Source organism: Hevea brasiliensis, chromosome 4 (assembly GCF_030052815.1).
Source record: "Hevea brasiliensis isolate MT/VB/25A 57/8 chromosome 4, ASM3005281v1, whole genome shotgun sequence".
NCBI classification, from domain to species: Eukaryota; Viridiplantae; Streptophyta; class Magnoliopsida; order Malpighiales; family Euphorbiaceae; genus Hevea; species Hevea brasiliensis.
This window is the reverse complement of record NC_079496.1, coordinates 2,567,490-2,591,335: the sequence shown is the minus strand read 5'-3', so window position 1 is coordinate 2,591,335 and position 23,846 is coordinate 2,567,490. Positions and strand designations below refer to the sequence as shown.

Here is a 23,846-nt window from a genome sequence, read left to right as displayed (position 1 = left end):
TGGATTGGAATGTGATTTCGTGGATGTTTGATGGCGTCACTCGCGAATGATCCAACGTCAGAGAGAATTGTTGTCGGAATTAAGAATTTTATTTAATATATGATTTTGTCAAAAATGTGTTATTTCAGACAGTAGTGGTAAGTAAAAAATTTAAATACTATAAATAAAAAAAAAATATGCAAAATTATTTTCTCTGCAGATTAATTTTCTTACTTGTGCTCTGTGCTGGTAGCATTAAGAGGAGGACACGTCCACTACGGCTCTATCTATTATTATGATTTTACATTGTCCTCTTCTCAGCTATACACGTGTCTGTCTCCACATACACGCGTCCACTCTCCATATAAACCAGTTTATTACTATTATTTACTCTATTTTTATTGGATCCCCTGCATTTAACACGTAGGCAAATGTTCAGTGGAAGACGACACACCTGTCAACCCCTGTACACGATTAATTAACGCCGTCTTGGTAACCACTTGCTTGATTAAATAATTATAGTTACTTGGTGATAATTAACTGTCCATTAATATTAATTGTAAAATAAAAGTTTAATGTTTAATAATATAATTATAATTTTAAATCATAAATTAATCTACGCTTAGATTGTGAAGAAAATCTCACCTGTGGTAATTAATTATTAATGAAGAAAATTAATTTATGAATTAATAAATTTAAAGAAAATTTAGTAACTTTTTGGCTTTTGGTTAGCGGTGTATGATGCAATGGCTTTCCTTAAGACAAACGAGAATTACGTGGTCATTCGGACCGTCATTGACCACCGTCTTTGGTGTCGTAAAGCAACACGTGTCATCTGACTTGGTCAATGGTACACTGAATTGACCACCGTCTAGGGTGTTCAAATGAACACGTGGCCTTAGGTACATGACAGTTGACAAACTGATTAACCGTTATTTTATCCAGAACTTTCCTCCAATAAAATCGAGCCGTGCTATGAAGATTATTGGCTCTAATATTTGGGTTGATTAGCATATTAATACACAGCACATCATGATCACAAATTCAAGAAAATCCTAAGAACCCATAATAAATTAAAATATTATATATATATATTCAACAAGCTGTACTTCAATACTTGATAAAATACAAAAGTTGCAAATGGCATATTGATAAATTGGGAAGGAAATGATAGTTTTCTTCATGCAGATATATATTTGAGTTTGACTCGCCAAATGCTGTCTTATGGATGTCGGGGGTAATTTTTGGTCCTTGGCGGCTGCACAACCTTATTAATTCATCTCTAAACCTTAGTGGCAAGTTACCATATACATGTCTCCTTTGTTAATAGTAGGAGAGAAGCTAATCAATTAGCGGATTACTTGGCAAAAGCAGGATGCTCCAGAATTTATGATTTTGTTGCATGTGTAATGTTATACCCTGTTGAGTGTTTGCTGATTAGAGGTTGGGTTTTTGCTTTCTTTTTCTATGGGGCTCTTTGGTTTTGTTTAGGTTGTTGGTTTTGTTTGGTTCTTGGCGTATTCTCCTTTCAAATCTTTTCATTTAACATGCCATGTTATAGGATTGGGTGTATGGGGCCGAGAGGCCTGCTAAATGAGGGGCAAGTAATGGGTTGATGTTAAATTTTTCCTGAAGTTTTATTAATAATATTTAAATCATTTTGCTGATAAAAAAAAAATCTGTTTTACAATATGTAATATAAAAAAAAATTAATTCAACTATTTATAGGCGAGTTAGCATTATTAAACTTAACTAGTGGCGGCATAGATACCATTCAATATTGATAGTAATAATTATTAAGCCAAATAGCTCCAGCTTCCCTGAGAAATTTCTTCAAGGAACCATTCAGGTGAAGGGTAATGACGGTGTTATCACAAATTTACCCCCGATGAACACAGCAGGGACTGAGGGGTTGCACCCTAACCTCATAAGAGCCCATTCCATTTCCTTTCCTTTTGGATCTTCATCAAGCTCATAAATTGCAGGGCTCATCCCTTGTTCATAGAACAACCCGTTGGTTGCATGACACATGCAGCAGGAACTCTTGCTGAATATCACCACTGCCTTCTGTGATGCCAACTTGGCTACTCGATCCATATCTACTATATGCATAATCTCCCTTTCAAAAATGTGCATTGTATACAACTTTAGCTTATAATAAAATGAGGGTGGATAATAAAGATTGTTAATTTGATGGGAGATCAAAAGTTAAGAAAATTGCCCGTCAAACTTAGGAAAAAAATAATATAAGTAATAATATATAAATATTTTAGTAAAAATTCATTTAATTAATAAAAATATAAATGATAAAATAAATAAAAAAATATAATCAAGTGCCACAATTCGATTATCTTCCGTATGTTATAGGATGCAAAAACATCGTCTCACTTACTATGTTAATGATGTTTCGTATGATATTACGGGTATGTTCAAATTATTTGTCTTCTTTTTTTTTTTAATTTTTTCTATGAATTGTTTCTTATATTAATTGTGTTACTTTTATTTATTTGTTAAAAAAATAACTAAATCTTAATATTTATCAAGATAATTAATGCAAATATTTATTTATTTAATTTATATTTTATTATCTAATTATCAATTTTTTTCTCTCATATAATTCGTTGATTAATAATTATTAAAAACTATTTATTATAAAATAATTATCAAATTTTATGTTATTAAATATTGAAACTATATTTAAAATATTTATACATTACTTTTATTATTTTATTTATTTTGATTTTTAATTTCATATTTCACAAATATTAATTTAATATTTATAAATTATTTTATTTATTTTTAATTAATTTATTTCAAAAATTATTTATTCATATTTTTTATTAATTCATATTAATAATAATTATCAAATTTTAATATTTTTTTAAATTAATAAATACTAAATAATACCAATTTTCAAATATTTATAAAATATTTAATATAATTCATTCACTATACTAATTTTATTAATTTGCTAAATAAATATTAATGCTCTTTTACATATAAATAATAATTTTATTTTTAAATTTTTATATTATATAGTTATTAATTTTATGTACAATTTTCAAATTTTTTATATTCAATAAATATTAATTTTTTTAATTTTACAAATTTATCCTTATATGTTTATTAATTACAAAAATATAAGAACTTATTTATAAATACTTATAATATTTAGGATTATTTTATAAAATATATGGATGATTTTGTAATTAAAAATTTTTTAGAAACTTTAAAATAATTAATACATATTTTTAAAGACCAAAAAATAGTTAGACGCTTTTTAGAGTAGCGTCAAATAGGCAGATGCAACTCTAAATATCGTCCAATTACTTTTTAGTGATTATTTTTTTTTTTTAATTTTTTTATTTGATGAACGCTATTCATACTCGCAACCAGTTCTTTTTATCATCCACGTCAACCAAAACATCCTTTTTTTAATCAATAATTTTAAAGTCACTGGCTTTTGATATATATATATATATGTTTTTTTTTTTTTCAGTTGCCACCCTTTTGAAAATTGCCCAACTTTGACAGAAATGCGAGAGAGCACAGTGAGAATAGAAGCAGGGGAAATGCTGGTATTGTAGGTGATCCATGATCAAAGCTTGTGAGTTGTGTGCTAGCTACTTTCTCATGGCTTGATATAAATGTGTGTGTGTGTACGTACACTGAGAGAGAGAGAGAGAGGGGGGGCAAGTGATCAGGTTGGTGCACTGAATATTTCTTTGTACTGTTTAACGCAAGGCAACTAATAAAGATGGAAAAAGTGAAGGTTCCTTGCCTTGGATTGATGCCCAATTTTATTTATTTATTAATTATGTCCTTTCATAGATCATCAACATAATCTTTGGTCGGGGAATGTCAACTTTTGAACATATAGGATATATAAGGATTTTTATTGCTAGATCTTATCTATACGAATCTAAAATATAAATATATATATAAATCTCACTTAGATTAATGATAAATAAGTCTAAATAAGAATTTCGTAATATATCAAATTACTAATAACGTGATGACCCATACATAATTATATCGATGTACATACGCATAATATATGGTTATATCATAGATGATGAGCAACGAATATGAGACTATAGGGGATATAATTAATTAATTTGTTATCATAAATTGTTTTTCAACACTAAAATTCCTAATTGTTAATAAAGAGAGGGTTAATTTGAAATTTAAATGTTTGTCTTAGAAGTATTAATGTTATATGGATAAGGATCTTAAAATAATTTTGTATCTCTAATATATTATTGTCTATTTGACATTGAGTTTGGAAAGTTAAAATCATTTTTCTGAATAAAAACATAATTTTAGATGCTGTTGAAAAAAAAAATTAAATTATTTTATTATTTTAGTATTATTATGACTAAAATTTATTAAATTTAATTTTAAATTATTTTTTAGTTAGATATTTAAAAAAGTGATTTTCTCAATAACAGTATCAACAGAATACTAAATAGGCCCGGCGCAAATATCTCAAGTTTTGTTTTATTCTAGCATCCTTTGTAATCAAGTGGGGAAAAAAAGAAAAAAAAAAAAGAAAAATTATGCGCAGAGAGTTCAAATTCCCATGTCCACCACATACAAGTTGGATAATGATATCCATTTACTCTCTAGCTACATGACGAAGATTTATCAACCCCAGCTACAGCAGAAGATGTTGGTACGTAGAAAATAACCTTACACAACCTCATTTGTCGATATAAAGGCAAAGCAAAGCCAACAAAAAAAAAAAAGGAATAAAATATTCCTAAAAATATATTCATGCACGTGTTAACACCGATACATCATTTTTAGTCACCTATTGGGGATGCCATCAGTAAGATTGATCCTGATAATTAACAATATGATTAAGATTAACTATAATTAACAGACACGTGAAATCATTGATTGGACATTTATATAATTGTGCTACTTTTCTGATAATGGACGGAGAGGTATTCTTTCTGTTTGGTATCTGGGAAAGGTAGACATATATGAGAAAGAAAAAAATGTTAATTCCTATTGGGGTTTCTCTTTGTATTTTTCTTGAGAAAGGAGGATATGAGAATATGTAAGCACAGGTGTCTATAATCAGCTGCTAGGCTATATATCAATATCATGAAGGCAATATATGTGATGCCAGGATACGTCCTCGCATTCTTCTTTATCATCATTTGCATAAAGTTGACATTCTTTTTTCCACTTCCCACCATCCTCCTTTCTGGGGATCTTATCGCCTCCTTCTCTCTCATTAGATGCTGCCTCCATTACTCTATACATATATATACATACATGCATATATATCATGCATGCATAGCATAATAATGTCTATTCTGACGTAGATATATGGTAATAACAAAATTAATTAGATGTCTCATGTCATATTTCTCCTATCGTTTGTAAGTTCAACATAAAATATACTGCACAAAAAATTTTCAGTTCATTTATTACCACATGCTGATAAAAAATGAACAAGTTTATTATTCAAATGATATAGTAAAATACCAACATCATTTTTATTTTTATCAATTTTTTAATTCTTTTTTCACAATATTTCTCGCATCTCTCGGTCTCAAATGATAATTTTTACTAATATTAGTATTGTTAAAAGTTCATGTCGATATATTTATAGTTACTTTCACTTATCTTATTGATATGATCATTTAGTAAATAAATTTATATTTAATAAATAGAAAAATAAAAATTGAGATATTTAATACGTCAAAATAAAAGTTTGAGATGCTATCAAACATTTTTATAAAAATATTGGAGATATTTAATGTATATGTTTGGTCATTTCTGACTATGTATGCAAATATACAATTAACAGATAAGCATGTATTGAGAAAGAAGATAAGAGAATACGGGCATATATATGTTCCAACTCCTATATGAATAATCAATGTAGTATATAATTTTTCTAAAAATGGAGCTAGTCACAAGAATTCTTGAAAATATATATTCTTAATTATTTATATGGTGAATGGGAAATAATGAGGCGTAGGTTCTGGATATGTGGCAATATCCACCAATTGAAAATAACATGTCCTTCATGAAGAATATGGAGTATGTGCATAAATATTTCTGAATGTACAACTTTATATACGGATGTTAAAATGACTAGGGATTCGAAATCACCATTAAAGGGGAAAAGAAATGAAGAAAGTAAGTACCTTTATTTTAATATATTAAAATAATGAAAAAAAAAATCAGGTAGAGATCAAAAGGATGACAATGGGGACCAACATGCAGGCATCTGCCTCTCTTCTTTCCATGTACGCGACGGTCACTTTGAATGGTGGAAAACTGTGTGCGATCCAAAGCGAGAAAATGAAGTTTCTGCTGCAAAAAAGCAAGAAAACGATTTCTTTATCCGAAAACAAAAAAGTCTCTGCTGCAAATTTTAATGATATATATTTCCTGTTCTTGATCATCTTTATCTATTGCGTGGGAATTCTAATGTATTACTCTTCTTCTATCTATTACAATTATGCAATATAACACCCAAAAAAGAAAGAAAGAAAAGATAATCAAACAAAAATCCACAAGGGAGATACGATCATTGGCATGGTTACTATATGATGAGAATGAATCATTCCAAAATAAGTTTTGCACAAAGATTTGATGACTACTACTTAACATTTAATTTATCTAATATTTTCACTTGATCTTTCTTTCATATAAATGTTAATTCAATTTTCTTTAATTGGGAGCGAATCTTGTTGCCATCAGAAAAGGTCCCAAATGGATATAAATCCTACTTTTTTTTTCTCTCCCACTTCATCATATATGCCTTAAAATGCTCTATGAAAGAGACTTTGGATAGAGATGAAGAAGAGGCATACAATGTACACATATGTGGGGAATTCTTCATGTTATAATAATGTGAAACCGTACTAAGGATATGTCTCTCAATAATTATTTTCCGTATAAAAAAGATTCTTCATTGTGCGATTGCCTTTTTCCTTCTTTCTCTAATGGAAAAAAGTAGTGATCATTTCCAAATTCCAATCCAACCCTAAATATCTAATAGAACATTCTCATTTTGCTTCACATTCAACCTTCCATTTGTACTCTTCAGGGAAGAAAAAAAATTAAAAAAAAAAAAGAAAAAAAAACCTATATAAATGCCTCCTTCATGGAGCCCAAGAGCAAGAAGCACCTCACACCATAAACCCTAGCTTCTAACTATCATATGTCTTGATATATAGTTTACCATTCACCAATCAGTTTTTTACCCACCAGTTGATTCACATTGTGCCTTCTTGCTTCTACTTGGCATTGGGCTTTAGACTTGTATTAATTTGGACTTTGAATAATCTGAAGGTAGAGAGCTTTATACATAGAGAGAGAATGGAGAGGGTGACACAATTGGCATCGGAGAGGCCAGTGGTGATCTTTAGCAGGAGCACTTGTGGCATATGCCATGCGATAAAGACCCTGTTGTGTGACTTTGGAGTGAACCCTGCAGTTCATGAGCTAGATGAGATACCTAGAGGAAGGGAAATAGAGCAAGCACTGTCGAGACTTGGGTCCCCAACCTTGCCTGCGGTTTTCATTGGAGGTGAACTTGTGGGTGGAGCCAATGAGGTCATGAGTCTTCACCTTAATCGCTCCTTAATCCCAATGCTTCGACGTGCAGGGGCATTATGGGTTTGAATTAATATATATCATCCAGTAATTAACTCTTGGGCATGCATCACCCACGCTACTCTAATATATAAATAGAATAAGCATGGATGCCTTTTGATTACGTGTGTGTTTATATATATATATAAAATAGTACAGTGCAAGATCCATTGATGGATTATGAGTATTAATGAGTTTATCTCGTAGTTTTAACGAGACTAGCTAGTTATACGGTAATCCCCTTTTGTAATGCTATATATACAAACCTAATGTTATGTCTTTCTTGCTAATTATAATATTAAGTTTGCCTATGGATTGCTTTTTTTTTTTTTTTACCTTCAAAGTCACATTTTTAATAATTATATATTTAAAATATGAGATTTTAAATTTAAATTTTAGTTAAAATTAAATAAATTAGAAAATATTACAGTCCAATAAAAGATTCCCATAAATAAAATTCTGTTTATTATTGAAATGTGAAATTAATTACAGTATTGAAGTTTCCTTGAGCTATGTGAGGGAATATAAATATTAGAAAGTATTGTTTATATCCGATTTAATATAGATTTAAGATATAAGTATGTGTATTTAGTAAGTTTTAATAGATAGAACTCTAAAATTTAATATGTGAGTCTCTCTATATATTTTGTATTTTGAGTTCATAATAAAAATTGAGTTTATATAAGAAAAATTCATATCTTATATTTTATATTCACAATAAAAGTCTCACAAATGACTTTCTCTTTAACTCGAAGAAAAGTAAATAAATGAAATTACATTGTTATTTTTATAATAATTTATTTTATTTACATATAATAAATATTTTATTATTTAATTTTTTTATTTTCCTTCAAAGTATAGTAATTTTCATTCACTTCCATTTTTTTCATTATTTTCTCTTTATTTTTTTTCTCTAAATAATTTCTCAAGATTGTGAGAAATCATTAAATACACTTAATATACATACTACATCTCATATATTTTGTCTATTATAAAAAGAGCTTATTAGGAAAAATATTATTACTATATATTTAATAATTCCGCAGCAGTTTCCAATTTATCACGTGGAGAAAACTGATTCGATAATCTGCAATGTTCAAGTCCGAATACAAAACCGGGAAAGTCACCTCCACGTTATGACTATGGGCGCACTGCCGCACGCAATTAATTTTTCTCTCTCTCCGTCCGAAACTAAAAACTCATCTTCCTAACGCCTCACCCAACGGTCATTTCTCATTCATATGATCCAAAAATTATTGGATACTCCGCAGCACACGTACATCTTCTCCTAACAAATATAATTTATTATTATTAATTCATTTTTCCAAATTAAAATTATTCATTTGAAAAATTGTTATGTATTCTTATTTTAATAAAATTAATTATTTTTTAAAGTAACAAAATTAATTATTTAACTTCTTTTATTTTAAAAATATATTATTTATTTTTTATATTTTTATTTTATTTATTTTTAATACATTCATTTAATTTAAATCAAAATTTTTATTAATTAATATTTTAAAAGAAATAAATTATTATTATAAAAATTAAATAATTCAAAAATTAAAAAGTAATGGAATTATATAATTTTAAAAATAATTAAAAAAAATAAAGAAAACTAAGCAAATATCTCTCCCTATTTATCCTAAAGTCTCAACCAGAATTCACCGAAGGACAATCTCTATCTCTCTCTCTCTTCAGTTACAGCTCACTAGAAGAAAGCACCAGCTCTTTCACTTGACCAGCTTTTTCTTGGACCAGGGATTCCATTGTAATGTGTTACTTTTCACTTGTAGTACTTGCTGCTACTTTCTTTTTCAACTTCTTCACTAGTTTTGTTTTCTCAGAAACCTACATTGTCCACTGTTGTTTTCTGTCAGATGTCTTTTTTCATAGGTAGGTTCCTGACCCATTGTGTGTGTGTGTGTGTGTGTGTATTAGCTTGTCTGTTCTTCTGTTTGTAACTGTTTATAGAACTTTTTTGACAATATGTTTTGGGTTCTTGATTATGCTTCTTTGGGCTTTTCTTGATAATTTTTTGGTTGCATTGCTGAAAATTTTAGGGTTTTGTTCAAAGCAACTTGATAACTGGTGGCTTTCTGGTAGAGAACGTGTTTTAAAGTGTTGAACTTCTAATTCAAGCAAAATGTTTGGTTTCTCTCGTAGACGCATGAAACTCGGCAGGTCAGTTTTTTCTAACTTTGAGTTTAGCTATGGTTGACGCCTGTTTATTTTTGGGTTTTTCCTCATTTTGTCCAAAAACTTGGTAAATGTGTTGATAGGTAGATGAAGTTTTAGTTAAGCTTGTAAATTGACTGCTGGATATTATGCTGGTAATTGAATTGAATTTTCTCCAAAAATTTAGATTCTGATGGTAATGTAATGTTTCCAAATTTGGATGCCAATGCTGTTTTCTGTCAGAGTGAAGAAGGTACAACTCTCGGATGCAACACTTGTAACTAGAAGTCCTATTAGACCGCAGAAACGAATTAACAATCCCAATGTAAGGCTTCTAACTTGTTTGATTGTCATGGCATTAATGGGTTCGTATGCATTGTGCTAAGCACTTCAAAATTTCAACCCCTTTAGAGTGAAGGTGTTGCCCCTACAATTAGTCATTCTGATGAGCTCGATTGTCAGTGTTCATCTGGTCCACCTGATATTAATAACTCTACATCAGGAAACTCTGAGAACTGGATGGTGTTGTCTATATCTGGGGACAAACCAGCGCCTCGATCCAATGTAAGAAGTGATTGATGTTTATGGTCTATTGATATCTTCTTATGCATATGCTATCCTGGTTGAAGTGAAAACTCTTTTCCCCTTCTTAAATAGCATGCTGCGACTGTGATTGGTGACAAGATGATTGTGGTTGGTGGTGAGTCTGGAAGTGGATTGTTAGATGATGTACAGGTAAAGAGCCTTTCTTCATATTCCATTTGTTTTTAGTGTTTTTTACCACATTATGAATAAAGAAAGGGAAATCTTACTTTACATTGCATTACTGGGCAATTTAGTTGTTTAAAAGTGATGAACACATTTGAGAGTGATCATTTGAATATTTCACTTGAGAGTTTCTCAAATTTCTCTCAAGTCTATAGCCGTACTGTTGGAGTTAATGCAGTCTTTTTCATTTCTCGTTTAGGTGCTTAATTTTGACCAATTTACCTGGACTGCAATTTCATCGAAGCTTTACTTGTCACCGAGCAGCCTGCCGCTAAAGATCCCTGCATGCAAGGGCCATTGTCTGGTACTGTCAATTAGGCGCCAGTTCTCTTCCACTGCATTATTGCGTATTATGTGCTTCAATGTTGGCCTATATGATTTGATGTAGGGTATTTCAAGTTCAAGATATTTGATGGTGCATTTTACGTGAATGAGAAGTTTGGTTGCTTAATTATTTTCACAACAATGTCAATTAAAAAAGTTAACTCAGTTGTTACATTTAGTTGCAAAGGGATATTTTGCACTACAGATTCAGGCAAGAAAATAAAAGTTATGTTTTACACCAAGTTTTGAAGGTGGTGTATTAAACTATAATAGAAAACCTGAAGGGAATTAGAAAAAGAAACAACCTGTATTTGATACTTGATAAAATGCAAAAGTTGCAAATGACATATTGATAGAGTGAAATTGGGAAGGAAAGGATATTGTTCCTGTTGCATGGATATGGTATGAGTTTCTTGTGCATCATGTGCTGTTTTTCCTTAATCAAGAATAATTTATAATTAGTTGAGGTGGTCTATACTTTTGTTATGCTGGTTGCTTAAAATGCTCTGCCATAACTGTTGGCTAGGTTTCATGGGGGAAGAAGGCACTTCTAATTGGAGGAAAAACAGATCCTGCAAGTGATAGAATTTCAGGTTGGATTTTTGCGTTTGTCACACTCATATTGCCATGTATTTGTGCTCCTGGATGATTTGAAATTACTCCAATTCTCTTTTTGGCTTTCAGTGTGGGCATTTGACACAGAAACAGAGTGTTGGTCACTTTTGGAAGCAAAGGGAGATGTGCCGGTACCATCACAGCAGCCTATCTGATACTGCAGCGAAAATTCCTATTCAAAGTGTTTTTATCAAAAAATTTAATAACAGTGGCTTTTTGCTATCATTGTTATATCACTCTATTGTTTGAATTGACAATCTGATCTGGTTGTTTCTGTTACAAAACTCTGAACTTAATGTGTGAATAAGTGGGCTTTAAAAATAGAAGCATGCTTCCTGATGAGACATTACATATGCATTACAGGTTGCTCGCAGTGGTCATACAGCTGTCAGGGCAAGCTATGCTTTAATTTTATTTGGGGGTGAAGATGCTAAAAGGAGAAAATTAAATGATCTACATATGTTTGATCTGAAGTCTTTAACATGGCTCCCTTTACATTGCACGTGAGTTGATTTTGCTGCATGTACTCTGCTCTACATGATGGAGATATGCATTTAGGTTTTCAATTAGCATTCCCTTGTGTGTGCAGAGGAACAGCACCATCTCCAAGATCCAACCATTTGGCTGCTCTTTGTGATGATAAAATGCTACTTATATTTGGAGGAGCATCAAAGTCACGGACTTTGAATGACTTGTATTCACTTGACTTTGAAACGGTGCTTAAATTCATTCTTAATATTGCCATGTTAACTATTTTATGGCCAGATAAAAGCAACTTCATATTAATTGTTGCATCTTATATTCTATTTCTTTTCCTCAGATGGGTTGGTCAAGAATAAAGATACGAGGTTTCCATCCATCTCCTAGGGCTGGTTGTTGTGGAGTTTTATGTGGAACTAAATGGTACATAGCAGGAGGTGGTAGCCGAAAAAAACGTATGCCGCATGAGCTAATAAGCACATGCTTCATCATTTCTGACCTGTTTTTAATATTTTGCAACTTTAGCTCAAAGAAAAAGGATATCCAATTTCTCTCATATTGCATTACATGAATGAGTTTTCTTGTTTCTCTATGTCAAGTCCATGTTGGTGCATAATTAATAGCTAGTTTGTGATCTTGTAGCCGTTAAGCTGAAGTCCTTGTTCAGTGTTTGAAACCTTCTACATGCCTTAAAGATATTTTGCTTTTTCATTATCAATTCATGGACACATTATTGGTCTATTCTTCAAACATTTTGTCACACAGCCATGCAGTTGCATGCTGTTGAAACCTTATCTCCTTGTACCTGCAGGACACTCGGAAACTTTGGTTTTTGATATTTTGAAAGTGGAGTGGTCTGTAGCCTTTGCAGCATCCCCATCTTCTATCACGACGAACAAGGTGATCCTTACCCTGCATATATGATAGTGTAAGCTAGGGGACTAATTTGCTGAGAAATGGTTGATGTAAACAATTTATTTGATTTTTTTTTTGTAGCTGAAACTTGTTTGAATACTATGGCTTCGTAGATTTAGACTTCAATTTATGCTGTCCTGTATTTTGTAGGCAGCATGGCCACATGTTTATTTCTTCTTGCTCTGTTTTTTTTTTTAACTGTATTTGTCTGCCTAAAACACTTGTTTCACTCTCAGGGATTTAGCATGGTGCTTGTGCAACACAAGGAAAAGGATTTTCTAGTTGCATTTGGAGGATCCAAAAAGGAGCCATCAAATCAGGTTGGAGGCTGAAATCACATTTTTCAAGAGCTATTTTTCTAAACTGTTAATTTTGTTTTACATTGCATTACAGGTTGAAGTTATGGGTATGGATAAGAATGAATCATCCATGAGTCGAAAATCTGTTGCTAGTAAAGGTCCTGACCCTATGTTGTTTGGAAAACGGTCATCATCCATGGGGCTGGGTGCACAACTCAGTACTGGTTCTTCCCAGCGTTCAGACGAATCCCTTGCAAGACAAATTTTGGCATCTGCAGTTGAGCAGCATGTTTCTGGTAGAAAATCTTTGTCAGAGACACTTTTTGATCCATATTCTGTTTCTGGCAGTGTCTCACTGCACAAGCAATTTCACGAGGAAGAACATAACACAGCTGTTAAGATGGCAAAGAATTCAGAAGATGGAACATTTTCATCTATGGTAAGTTGATGGTTCTCACCAATTTAACGGTCATCACTAATTCTTAGTGTTATATGAAATCTAGCATATTAATATAATAAGCTCAGTTTTTAATTGATGAAACTGAAATTCAGTATTCTGGTTATTTACAATGAAAAATTAAGAGATCATTACATAGCAGCTTGTGTCACTAGAGAAGAGTGTATTCATGGTCAAATTTCAACCCTTATTAGAGATGCAATGATTTCTAAGTTCTAGACCTAAATTCTGGATTCCTAAAATTCTTTTTGCAGTTCTACATCCCTTGCAGTGATTGGTCCAATTCTAATCTTACAATTCATCATTATTAACATGCTATTTTTTCTACAACAGCTATTTGGCAAGCTTACTGCTAATTTGTGGATAAACAAACGAAAAGACATAAATGTAAAATTGTAATTTTTCCATGTTGGAACATAAATTCACAGTGAGACGTTTATATTTTATGTTAATATAAACATGATATTTTTTTTTCAGGCAATGGGACACCAAACAAGTCAACCTGATATGTCAATTCAGACTAACGTGTCAATAGGTAAAATTATTGCGGAGGAGAATTCTCATGTGTTTGAGTATGAAAATTTGAATTCCCAGAATCAAGGAATTGGAAACCATCTACTTGATAATCCGGATGTATTAGTACCAGAAACTGACGGTATAACAGGAGGCCATTCAAGTGTATATCAATTATATGAAACAAAAATAACTGCACTAATACGAAAGAATGGGATACTGGAGGGACAACTGGCTGCTGCATTGTCAAGTCGAGATGCTGCAGAGAAAAATCTATCCTCTGTTATGAAGAGTAAACAAGATATGGAGAAAAAGTTGGCAGACACACGAAGGGAGATGGAGTTGCTAAAAGAGAAGCTAGCTGGTGTAGAGCTAGCACAAGAAGAGGCCAACAGCTTGTCAAATATTGTCCATTCTGACAATGTAAGGCTTGAGCATGAGTTGGCTTTCCTTAAGGCAGTTTTGGATGATACACAGAAGGTATTTTATGTTATGCAGTTTCCTATGGGCAATATTAAGATTGATTTGTTGATCATAGTCTGACCAATCATATATTTATGTAGGAACTACATTCTACTAGGGGAGTCCTCGCAGGGGAAAGGGCTAGAGCATTCCAACTACAGGTAATCACTATATGCCAAATACCAAAGGAAGTAAGAAAAATAGCCATTTTTAACAGAGTATTCTTAATCTTAAGAAGTAATATATCCTGCAGGTTGAAGTTTTCCATCTCAAACAAAGATTGCAATCCATGGAAAATCGAGTTCCCACCCCTAGGAAACAATTCAATGTCTAGCAAGTGAAAAAATATATGTTGGGCAACGAAATGCTGTACAAGAACAGATATGGTAGGAATGGTCTGAAAATTGCCATCCATCTGAATGGCCTTATTTTGATGCAAGTCACGCTGTTGTACAAGTTTTTCGTTGCAATATTAACATTCATCAGATGCCAGTCTATTTGACAAATTCTCACAAGTTTCCTTTATATATGTATATATATATGTATATATCTGGCTAGTTTTACACCATTATCCAAGAGCTCCAAGCGTCCCTGGATCCTTGAGAGTTGTGAAACCCAATCAGTCTGTCCTTCCCCTTTGCAGCAATATTTTTTATGATACAAGCAAAACATCTCATAGCTAGAACCTCATATCACAAGCACACATAAAATCCCATTTTATCCGAATCATTTTTTAGCATTTATCAGCTAACATACTTTTGGGAATCGTAATCAAGGCTCCACATTGCTGTCGCAATTTATGATTTTCTTCTACAGTTTGCGATTCAGAAATATGTAAGATATTACGATGCCAGGTTTCCCTTTACATCAGTATCTGGGGTTTTTTATCCTAAGATTCTGATGATAAGTTTTTGCCTTGGACCACCTTATTCTGGAGCAGAGCTGGTGCGATTTCTCGGTCACACTGCAAGAATCAGGATCTTTTGAACCTTTCTCAATTTCGACTTGGACAACAACTTCCCATCCTCTTTCTCTCTCTCCAACAACTTCTCCAAGTGGAGTTCTTCATCAATTTTATATCGAACAGCCCAGGTTATCCCCAGAGAACACAAAAGAGAACACAATGATGGGATCCGTGATCTCTTGCAGGAGGAAGCACTAGTTCCAGGTGGGTCTTTGGAGGAGGCATTGAAGAGAAGGAGCAAGGCACTGGAGTGGAAGAGGAAGAAAAAGATATATAGCTCTGTGATCTCTTTATGGACAGAATTCATTTGGGTCTCTTCGTTGAGCCATTGCTTCAAAAGGAGCTTGTGCGTTGGTGTTTCTGCTATCTGGTGAAGTGGAAGTGGTGGCTTTAGGCGCCATGATTGAAGGGTTTGTGCTCTGGTCTGCCATGATTGAGAGAGAGAGAGAGAGATTGAGATTGATTTCGATTGACCTCAGGAAGGGAGAGAAACAGTGAGTAGTAGGCCTCCGTTTCCTGAATCTTTGCACAATGTCTAATTTAACGGTCATGTCATTTTAAATTGTTTTATATTTTATTTTATTATCATCATCAAATTTTTTTCCCTTTTTATTGTAAACTCTCAGAAGAGGATGCTTAAAAAAAAAAAAAAAAAAATCTCAGGACAGCATATTTTATAAACATTTTTTATTGAAACATTCAATAAACCAAAAACTCATACGCATATTGTTATAACATTTTGTTAAAAAAGAAAACACATGCATAAAAAGATACTATATATTTTTCACAAGAAAATTTTATATATAATTTTACTCTCTTCTTTGCATTAAAATTATAAATGTGCTTTTCACATAATAAAATTAAAAAAAAAAAGAATTTAATGGACATTAATTTACTGATTTTTAAAGTTCCATTTGACAATTAACATTGATATCTAGAATAAAAAAAATACTTTTAAATAATATTATTTTATAAATAATTGAAAAAAGCAATTTAAAAAATTATTTTATCATATTAATATTCTTATTATTTTAATAATTTTAATTAATATATTTTTCTTGACAATACTGCCCTAACGGTGACAAGTAATTATATCATACCCCACACATTCTATCTATTCCATGTAAAATTAATACATTATATGATATGACAAACTAATCATAAAAAACCAGTTGAGGCAAGAAAAAGTAATTATAATTAAAAAAATATATAAATTTTTTTCTTTTGAAAAGATTAAAAATATATATTTTAAACACAAATAAAACTGAATTTTACAAGCCCATTATAATTTAATTGTTATTTTATAGTGAATTTGTCATTTCATGTATGCATTTGAGAAATGCTAGCCACCATCTCCAATAACAATCACTTTTAACGTTTGTTATATTATTAGCTCACAATCATCGATGATGTATACCAATAATATAGCAAGTGTAGTAACTGTTATTAGAGAGTGGGCAGCATTCCTCATATGCACATCTACCTAAAACATGATCCATATTTCTCGTATTCTCCTTCCTCTTGAAACTGCAGATGATCACAATAACTAACAAATAAGGGCTTCGACTGCGAAAAGGTAACCCAATCAATTTATCAAGCCTAATGCAAGGTGTTAGTGGAATCTTATCAAAGGGGAATGTGATTAAAAATGGAGCAACTTACAAACAACTCTATTACAGGAGCCATTTATCATTAGCATGTATCAATTTCTATTATCTTCTTTTACATCACATGGCAAGATACAGCCACACGCCAAAATGAAATCATACATGTGAGAGTGTAAGACAGATGTTAAGAAACCTGTTCAGTGTTAGCACATGAAACGCCATCATTCTTCTTCTGGTTCTTCCTCTTCTTGGAGAAGATTTTCTCTATTATCATGTGCCCAGAAACCTCGCACATCGATAAGCATGCTGGCAACAGTCCCACCCTGCTTACAAGATAGCAAATCAGACAGTGTAATCTTGAGTGGGTCAGTTGGCTTAACCATATCCCAGATTTCATCCCTAACATCTTCGATGCACAACTCGTAGTTTCCACCTTCAATCCATTTCTGGTGCACATCTCTGTTAAGAAGGGAAGGGTAATCATTAGGCTACTACTAATTTTAATCTCAAGTCTAATCTATCTCTGAAGATTTGAGACTTGCAGGACTTGCTCAAGTACTACAAGCAGGAAACTACAGAGTTTTCTCTAGGAAGATTGTATCAGGCAGCATCTCAGTTTTCAGATGCTCCCCTTCTCTACTTCCATAGCAGCTTTTAATTTTTCACAGTGGCTCAGAATGAGAAGGCGATTTTTTGTAAATTTGCTTGTAGCAACTAAAGCAACTAAACTCAACTAAGCCTTTATCCCAAAAATTTGGGATCAGCTATATGGATTCTCTTTCTCTACTCTAAACGATTTTGAGTTAAATCCTCGGAAATGTGTAATACTTCTATATCATATTGTACTACTCTCCTCCATGTCAGTTTAGGTCTACCCCTTCTTTTCTTTCTATCCTCTAACCTAATATACTCTATTTGTTTAACTGGAGCCTCTATATATCTACGCTTCACATGATCAAACTACCTCCGTATGCCTGCTACATGTCTACGCTTCACATGTAGCAGCTAAAGCAAATGAGAAAAAAAATTGAGACAAAGGTATCAAGACAAAAAAATGGTGCAAACCTGAAAAGAGAGTGGATATCAGCTGTTGTTAGGTATCCCCGTCCATGAAGATCAAGACAACGGAACAAATATGTTAAACCTTCTGGAGTATCCTTGTTTTCTAGGGCCAGCACAAAGTCGAGAAAACTTTCAAAGTCCATCTCCCGTGCATTTCCTCCTCCACTTTTGCCACGACGGACATGCTCATCAAACACTATAACAAACATAACAAACACAAAGTGACTTATGATGAAAATCTTAAGAAAAAAATCAATATACCAGTGAGAGGGAAGGCATCTACTCAATGCAAAGAATTGCAACAAACATGCAGAAAAAGCACTGGAATTGAAATTTAATGAAATGGCGTTAGTACACCCTGCAAATATGAGATGTTTCAGTATAGCAAATTCATAGGAAATGAATTATTGCACCACACCACTAGGTCGACCACAAAACTTAGAAGTAACATCTCATTTTCAAATGGACCTATTTTGTGAACAGAGAAACTCAATTAAGTATTTAAAAACATAAACTCGAATAAAAGAAAGCATGATGTGAATACGCTAACAAAACCTTACAACCAAGATAGTAAAGAGTAAATAATCATAATACCAAAGAAGAGAAACCAATATATGTTACTCCATTTTACGACAGCATTAATGATATGCAGTAGTTATATGGTTATTTGTCTCGATAGAAGATATTATCTTACTATGGATGCCTACATAATTGTTTTGGACGAAGTTACTCCATAATCCATAAACAGAAGCTCAAACTGCACAGTTCTATATGAGATGAACTCTTTGAAGCTTGAACATAAAGCAATTGTAGTGTCAGATTAGAATCACACCAAGACTAGTGCAACAAAATCTGCGCTAATACTTACAACAGATGTTATAGCAAATCAGATTTCAAGTAATCAGCAAAAAAAATTAAAAAAAAAAAAAGAGATGATTCTGTCATGGTAAACGAATTATAATATAATAGAGTATATACTAAAAACAATTTTAAAAATCCTACCTCTTTCAATAAAAATTTCAGTGAGTGTACCCTCTGCATATTCTCGAAGCTCTTGCTTGCTCAACGTTCCATTCATATCTTTATCAAGTGCAAGAAACATATCTACAGAAAATGAAGATTACTTAGAGAGAGAGAGAGAGAGAGAGAGAGAGAGAGAGAGAGAGACTAAAATACAAAAACCAGTGGCATAAGAACTAATTTTAGACTTCAACTTAAATGAAGAAGGTAAAAACAAAAGACAGTAAGTACATAAAGGAAAATATTTTGTAGTCCTCACCACATATGCGTTGTGCAGATGTCAAAGAAAACCAATTTTCAGCTTGTTCAGTGTCAGTGACTTCTTCCTCACTTTCCTAGTACAAGGACAGGTTACAATAAAATAATTAGCATCAATTTAGAATCTAATAGCACTATCACTATTGATCCACTTCAATGTTTTGAACTTAATAAGCTAAACAAAGTAGAAACGCAGACTACAAAGTGTTCTCAGCCAGCTTCTTATACATCAGCAAAGCCATAAAGTTGCAAAGAAGAAAAGAAAACACAGAAAAGAACCAGAAAAGGGGATTCTAGCAAAATATCTTTGTGTCACAGAAGGAAACACAAACAATAACGCCTGAAATTAATGGACGGTCTACTCATGAAATAATAATTTCACAAAATATAAGTGAAATTTACCTGGTGCAATTCCATTAGTTCCTGAAGACAATTACTAAGGAGCACCTTCTTTATGCAGGCCTTCCCTGTAAGCAAAACCAAACTTCAAGTTTCAATTATTTTTCATCACCACAATTAGGAATGAAAAATACTATGTAAAAGTAAAATTAGAAACCAAAAATAAAAAATAAAGGCAAAGTAAACAAATCAGAACATTAAATTATCTTCCTTTCTCCTCCATCATCAAGATAGAGGATCCTTATCCTCATACCTCAGACTAATGTCTTCCAAAGGCAGATTGTTAAGCGTGTCATTCCCTTTCAACCACAACTATCAACTTACTCTCACAAATCTATTAGTCTAATACCACTCTAAGCCATCACCAACCAGTGACATGTTCATCAAATGTGACCCAATACCTAAATACTTGAATTCTTCATCAAACACAAATTCCCCTTCTGCCCACAAAATAAGAATTCCAAAAAAATTTGAAATCCAACCTAGCATTCACAGTTCACATAGTAGAGAAACATCTAAAATAATCCACAGGTTCCAATACAACAACACCATGGAACACAAGTAACTACCCCTAAAATTTGAACATTGAAAGAGAAAGCACACATTCAATGACTGGCTCACTATTTGATTACTGAAATCATACTCTAAATCAGTACTGCATTATTCCTAATTGAAAAGTAGAGCAAACCTCGCCTATGAGGATCACAGAAGAAGAAGAATTTGTGTGCAGCTATGCGACAGTACATCTGAACAAATTGTGCAGGCATATCGCGTAGTTGTGCTAAATTAGGAATAAGACCTCGTATATAAGCCTCCATTTCCTGATAAAGAACAAAATAATTAGCTTATACATGAGATAACTAAGGTTGCACCAGATGAATGCACATCGCCAATGAAGATATCTAAACGGTAGGAAGATCATTTATCCAATTTGCAATGTACAAAGGCGCAAAGATGCATCAGCTCCATACATGAGGCTGGAGGAAACCATCTGAATCCTCATCAAGTTCACTCATATCTATTCTGGCCTGGGTAAGTGAAACCTAAACAACAATGAACAATAAGCGGAAATCATGACAATGAACTTAAAAAAAAAAAAAAAATAGATAAAACCATTTATACATGAATGATAATTTAGGCTAACCGAAAGAATTCTGTGGAGAAAAGGTAAACATCAAAAGGCTATACTCACTGTGCGCATCACATAAAGGTAAAAGGGCAAAATGGCAATTCTTCCAGATTCATCTTTCTCAAACTTCATGAAATTAGAAGGGCTAAAAAACCGTCGACATTTGGGGCCTATTTGTTCTGTACATACTGAGGCTATGTGGCAAAAATCTTCATAATTCATCTATAATATGAAAGAGTAGTATATCTGTTAGCATCTTTAGAAGGTTAAAATTAATGATGCATATTGACACTGCAATTCTCACAGACCTTTTCTGCACCAGTAGCATCATCAATAACACAGTTTTCTCTCAAGCAAACCCACATTGCATCCAGGTCATCAGCATTAAGCAAAAGATCTGATTGCTTCTGCAAAAATGAGCTTACAATGTCAAAAGAAAACAAAAAGCAAAGAGAAATAACAGAGGTGAGCAGGTAAGGAAGGAGAATAGATATTACATTTAAAAACCGATATTTTGCCAATCTTTGGACCCTGTGACTGATTGATCCTTCTTCAGGTTTCTAAACAAAGAAAGCACAAAAAATGTAAAAGGAAGAAAATGAGCACACACTACAAGATTGTAAAAGAAACACCCAAAAAATCCCTATTAGCCTTTGCATCTTTGCCTAACAAATCAAAGAATACAGCTTTTATATATGCCCCTGAAAATTTGCCAAAAAAAAAAAAGTTAACAAAACAACCAGAATTCTACTACATGCCTTCTTATAAAAACTTGGTATTGTGCCAGCTTCAGCACTTTTTTGTTGCTTCTCTTTGAAAATATCAAGCAATATCCTCTTTGTCTCGAGCTCTACAAGAGGGCCAAAAAAAACCAAAAACTTGGTTACATGCTGAGAATGAAATCTAAGTACTGCCATAAGAATTAAGTGTAAAGTCTCACTTCATATGCAGCCCATTAACAATGCAGCAATTGCACGTAAATGGCAGCCAATACAACATATTCAAAAGCTCCAAATTGGTTAAAATGCGTTTCTTATTGATTATATTATCACAATTAGAACAATAATTTTGCTTTTCATATATATTACGATGTGGATGACAAAGACACAAACAATAAATAGAAAATATTATAGGAGAACCAAATTCGCTTGGAAACGGAAAAGTAAATGAAATTGGTAAGTAATTGACACCAAAATGCGAGTGAGAGAAAACATACCCATTAGGGCTTCGGATCCCAGACCAGCACCGGATCCGATGTACCGGCGGAGATTGCGAACCCAAGGCATGGAAGAGGCCGGCGGGATCTTCCTCTGCGCGGCCTCGTGGCTCTCGCCATCGCTTGACCCACTGTACATAGCTAAGTCCACAAATCCGATTTAACAGAGTCGAATCAAGCGAGTTCAGACTTCAAAGTTCAATTACAGCTTCGAATCGGAGACTAAAAAACCTAGAACTAGAGCCATTACTGAGTGAAAAGCCAAAACCCTTTGATCTACGAGCTTCTGTGAAAAATGGGGAAATTTTTACAAAAAGCGTTTTTGCTGTGTCCTGTAACAACTTTTGCCTAAATTTCAGTTACCTTCCCAAGGTTTTCTAAATTCGAGTTAGACCAAGTAACTTTATAGAAATAATGGTTAGCTCCCCAACCTCTCATAAGACTTGCAATGGGAGGGGATATTACTACTGAAAATTGTTGCTGAGAAGATTATATTTTTAAATATATAAATTGAAAATATTAAAAATAATTTAAAATAATAAAAATATTAAAATAGTAAAATAAATTTAATATTTCAATCTCAATATTAAATAAGTATTTAGTCTTTAAAATTTAATATAATTAAAAAATTAATATCTAATTTTAAACATTAAACAACTTGGTTAATATATTTTAAATCTGTTAATTATTTAATTCGTTCATTTAAAAGGTATATTTTTTTCATTAAATATATATATAAATATTATCATTTTTAATTAAACTACTATTTAATTCTCAATATTTGGCAAAATAAATAAATAAATCCTTTCCTTTAAGAATTTTGTTAAAAGCATTTACAGGGAAAATTTTTATACAAAAATGTTTATTTAAAATAATATTTTATTTTTAAGACAAAATTTTTCAATAAATTTCTAAAAGAAAATATTTCAGTATTTAAAACTTTCATCACTAAGAACGCATTATTAAAAGACGATTAAAATTTCTTATTGTTTCTTATTTAAAATATACAAATTTTCGTGAAATTTTTATGGGAAAATAATTTTTTCTTAGGAAAAAACTATTTTTATTACTAAAAATATTTATGAAATTTCTGCTTTGACTAATGAAAAAAATTCAAAAAGTCAAAAAAGTGATTAAAGTGTTAACAAAATAAAATAATGACTAATTAATTAAATTGGAAAAATATAAAGATTGAGTCATTATTTTTATTAAAATTTAAGAATTAAATAGCAATTTATCCAAAAAATTAATGATGTTTGTTATAATATTTACTACCACCTTTACACTTTAATCCTTAATAACATGATTATAATTTCATTCAACAAGGAGAAAACTTTTGTAGACAAGCAAATAAAATTGCTCATTCCCTTATTCCCCGTTTAGAGCGTAGTGTAATTTATTAATGTATTATATTATATGATTCTTACTATTAACATATTTGGAAACAAAATATTTCAATAACTTTATACAAAGATTATTAAAATATTTTATTATTATTTTAAATATATAAATGATTTAAAATATTTATTTAAATAAAATATTAATTTATAAATAATATTATTATAATAATTAAAGAAA

General features: G+C 31.9%; 3 protein-coding genes, 1 non-coding gene and 1 pseudogene across 7 annotated transcripts; 2 read left to right on the top strand and 3 right to left on the bottom strand.

The window, feature by feature from the left end:
- Nucleotides 1-1,753: 1,753 nt before the first annotated feature.
- On the bottom strand, nt 1,754-2,076 carry LOC110664225 (monothiol glutaredoxin-S10-like; annotated as a pseudogene).
- A 5,032-nt stretch (nt 2,077-7,108) lies between these two features.
- Nucleotides 7,109-7,913, top strand: LOC110664218 (monothiol glutaredoxin-S2-like). The gene has a single exon (XM_021823799.2). The coding sequence runs from the start codon at nt 7,327-7,329 to the stop codon at nt 7,630-7,632; it is 306 nt and encodes a 101-aa protein (XP_021679491.1). The 5' UTR covers nt 7,109-7,326; the 3' UTR covers nt 7,633-7,913.
- A 1,326-nt stretch (nt 7,914-9,239) lies between these two features.
- Nucleotides 9,240-15,128, top strand: LOC110664244 (acyl-CoA-binding domain-containing protein 6). Of its 4 annotated transcripts, XM_021823854.2 has the most exons (18): nt 9,281-9,373; nt 9,483-9,498; nt 9,666-9,786; nt 10,024-10,105; nt 10,192-10,344; nt 10,438-10,515; nt 10,748-10,852; nt 11,399-11,465; nt 11,557-11,618; nt 11,851-11,990; nt 12,077-12,203; nt 12,308-12,422; nt 12,779-12,867; nt 13,119-13,202; nt 13,276-13,620; nt 14,116-14,631; nt 14,715-14,774; nt 14,867-15,128. In XM_021823854.2, the coding sequence occupies exons 3-18, from the start codon at nt 9,749-9,751 to the stop codon at nt 14,945-14,947; spliced, it is 2,142 nt and encodes a 713-aa protein (XP_021679546.2). In that variant the 5' UTR covers nt 9,281-9,373; nt 9,483-9,498; nt 9,666-9,748; the 3' UTR covers nt 14,948-15,128. The 4 variants fall into 4 exon arrangements, with proteins under 4 accessions (XP_058000981.1, XP_058000979.1, XP_021679546.2 ...); XM_058144998.1 differs by lacking the exon at nt 9,483-9,498 and having other exon boundaries at nt 9,240-9,373; XM_058144996.1 differs by having other exon boundaries at nt 9,276-9,498.
- Nucleotides 15,129-17,189: 2,061 nt separating this feature from the next.
- Nucleotides 17,190-22,649, bottom strand: LOC110664243 (probable serine/threonine-protein phosphatase 2A regulatory subunit B'' subunit TON2). Its single transcript, XM_021823851.2, has 12 exons — nt 22,269-22,649; nt 21,811-21,902; nt 21,550-21,612; nt 21,361-21,459; nt 21,116-21,274; nt 20,895-20,966; nt 20,612-20,744; nt 19,927-19,991; nt 19,526-19,601; nt 19,249-19,350; nt 18,250-18,442; nt 17,190-17,643 (listed from the first exon to the last, which is right to left on the bottom strand). The coding sequence occupies exons 1-12, from the start codon at nt 22,405-22,407 to the stop codon at nt 17,406-17,408; spliced, it is 1,431 nt and encodes a 476-aa protein (XP_021679543.1). The 5' UTR covers nt 22,408-22,649; the 3' UTR covers nt 17,190-17,405.
- Nucleotides 17,700-17,816, bottom strand: LOC131179799 (small nucleolar RNA snoR104). The gene has a single exon (XR_009148685.1). It is a non-coding gene; the product is annotated as a small nucleolar RNA snoR104 (small nucleolar RNA).
- Nucleotides 22,650-23,846: the final 1,197 nt, after the last annotated feature.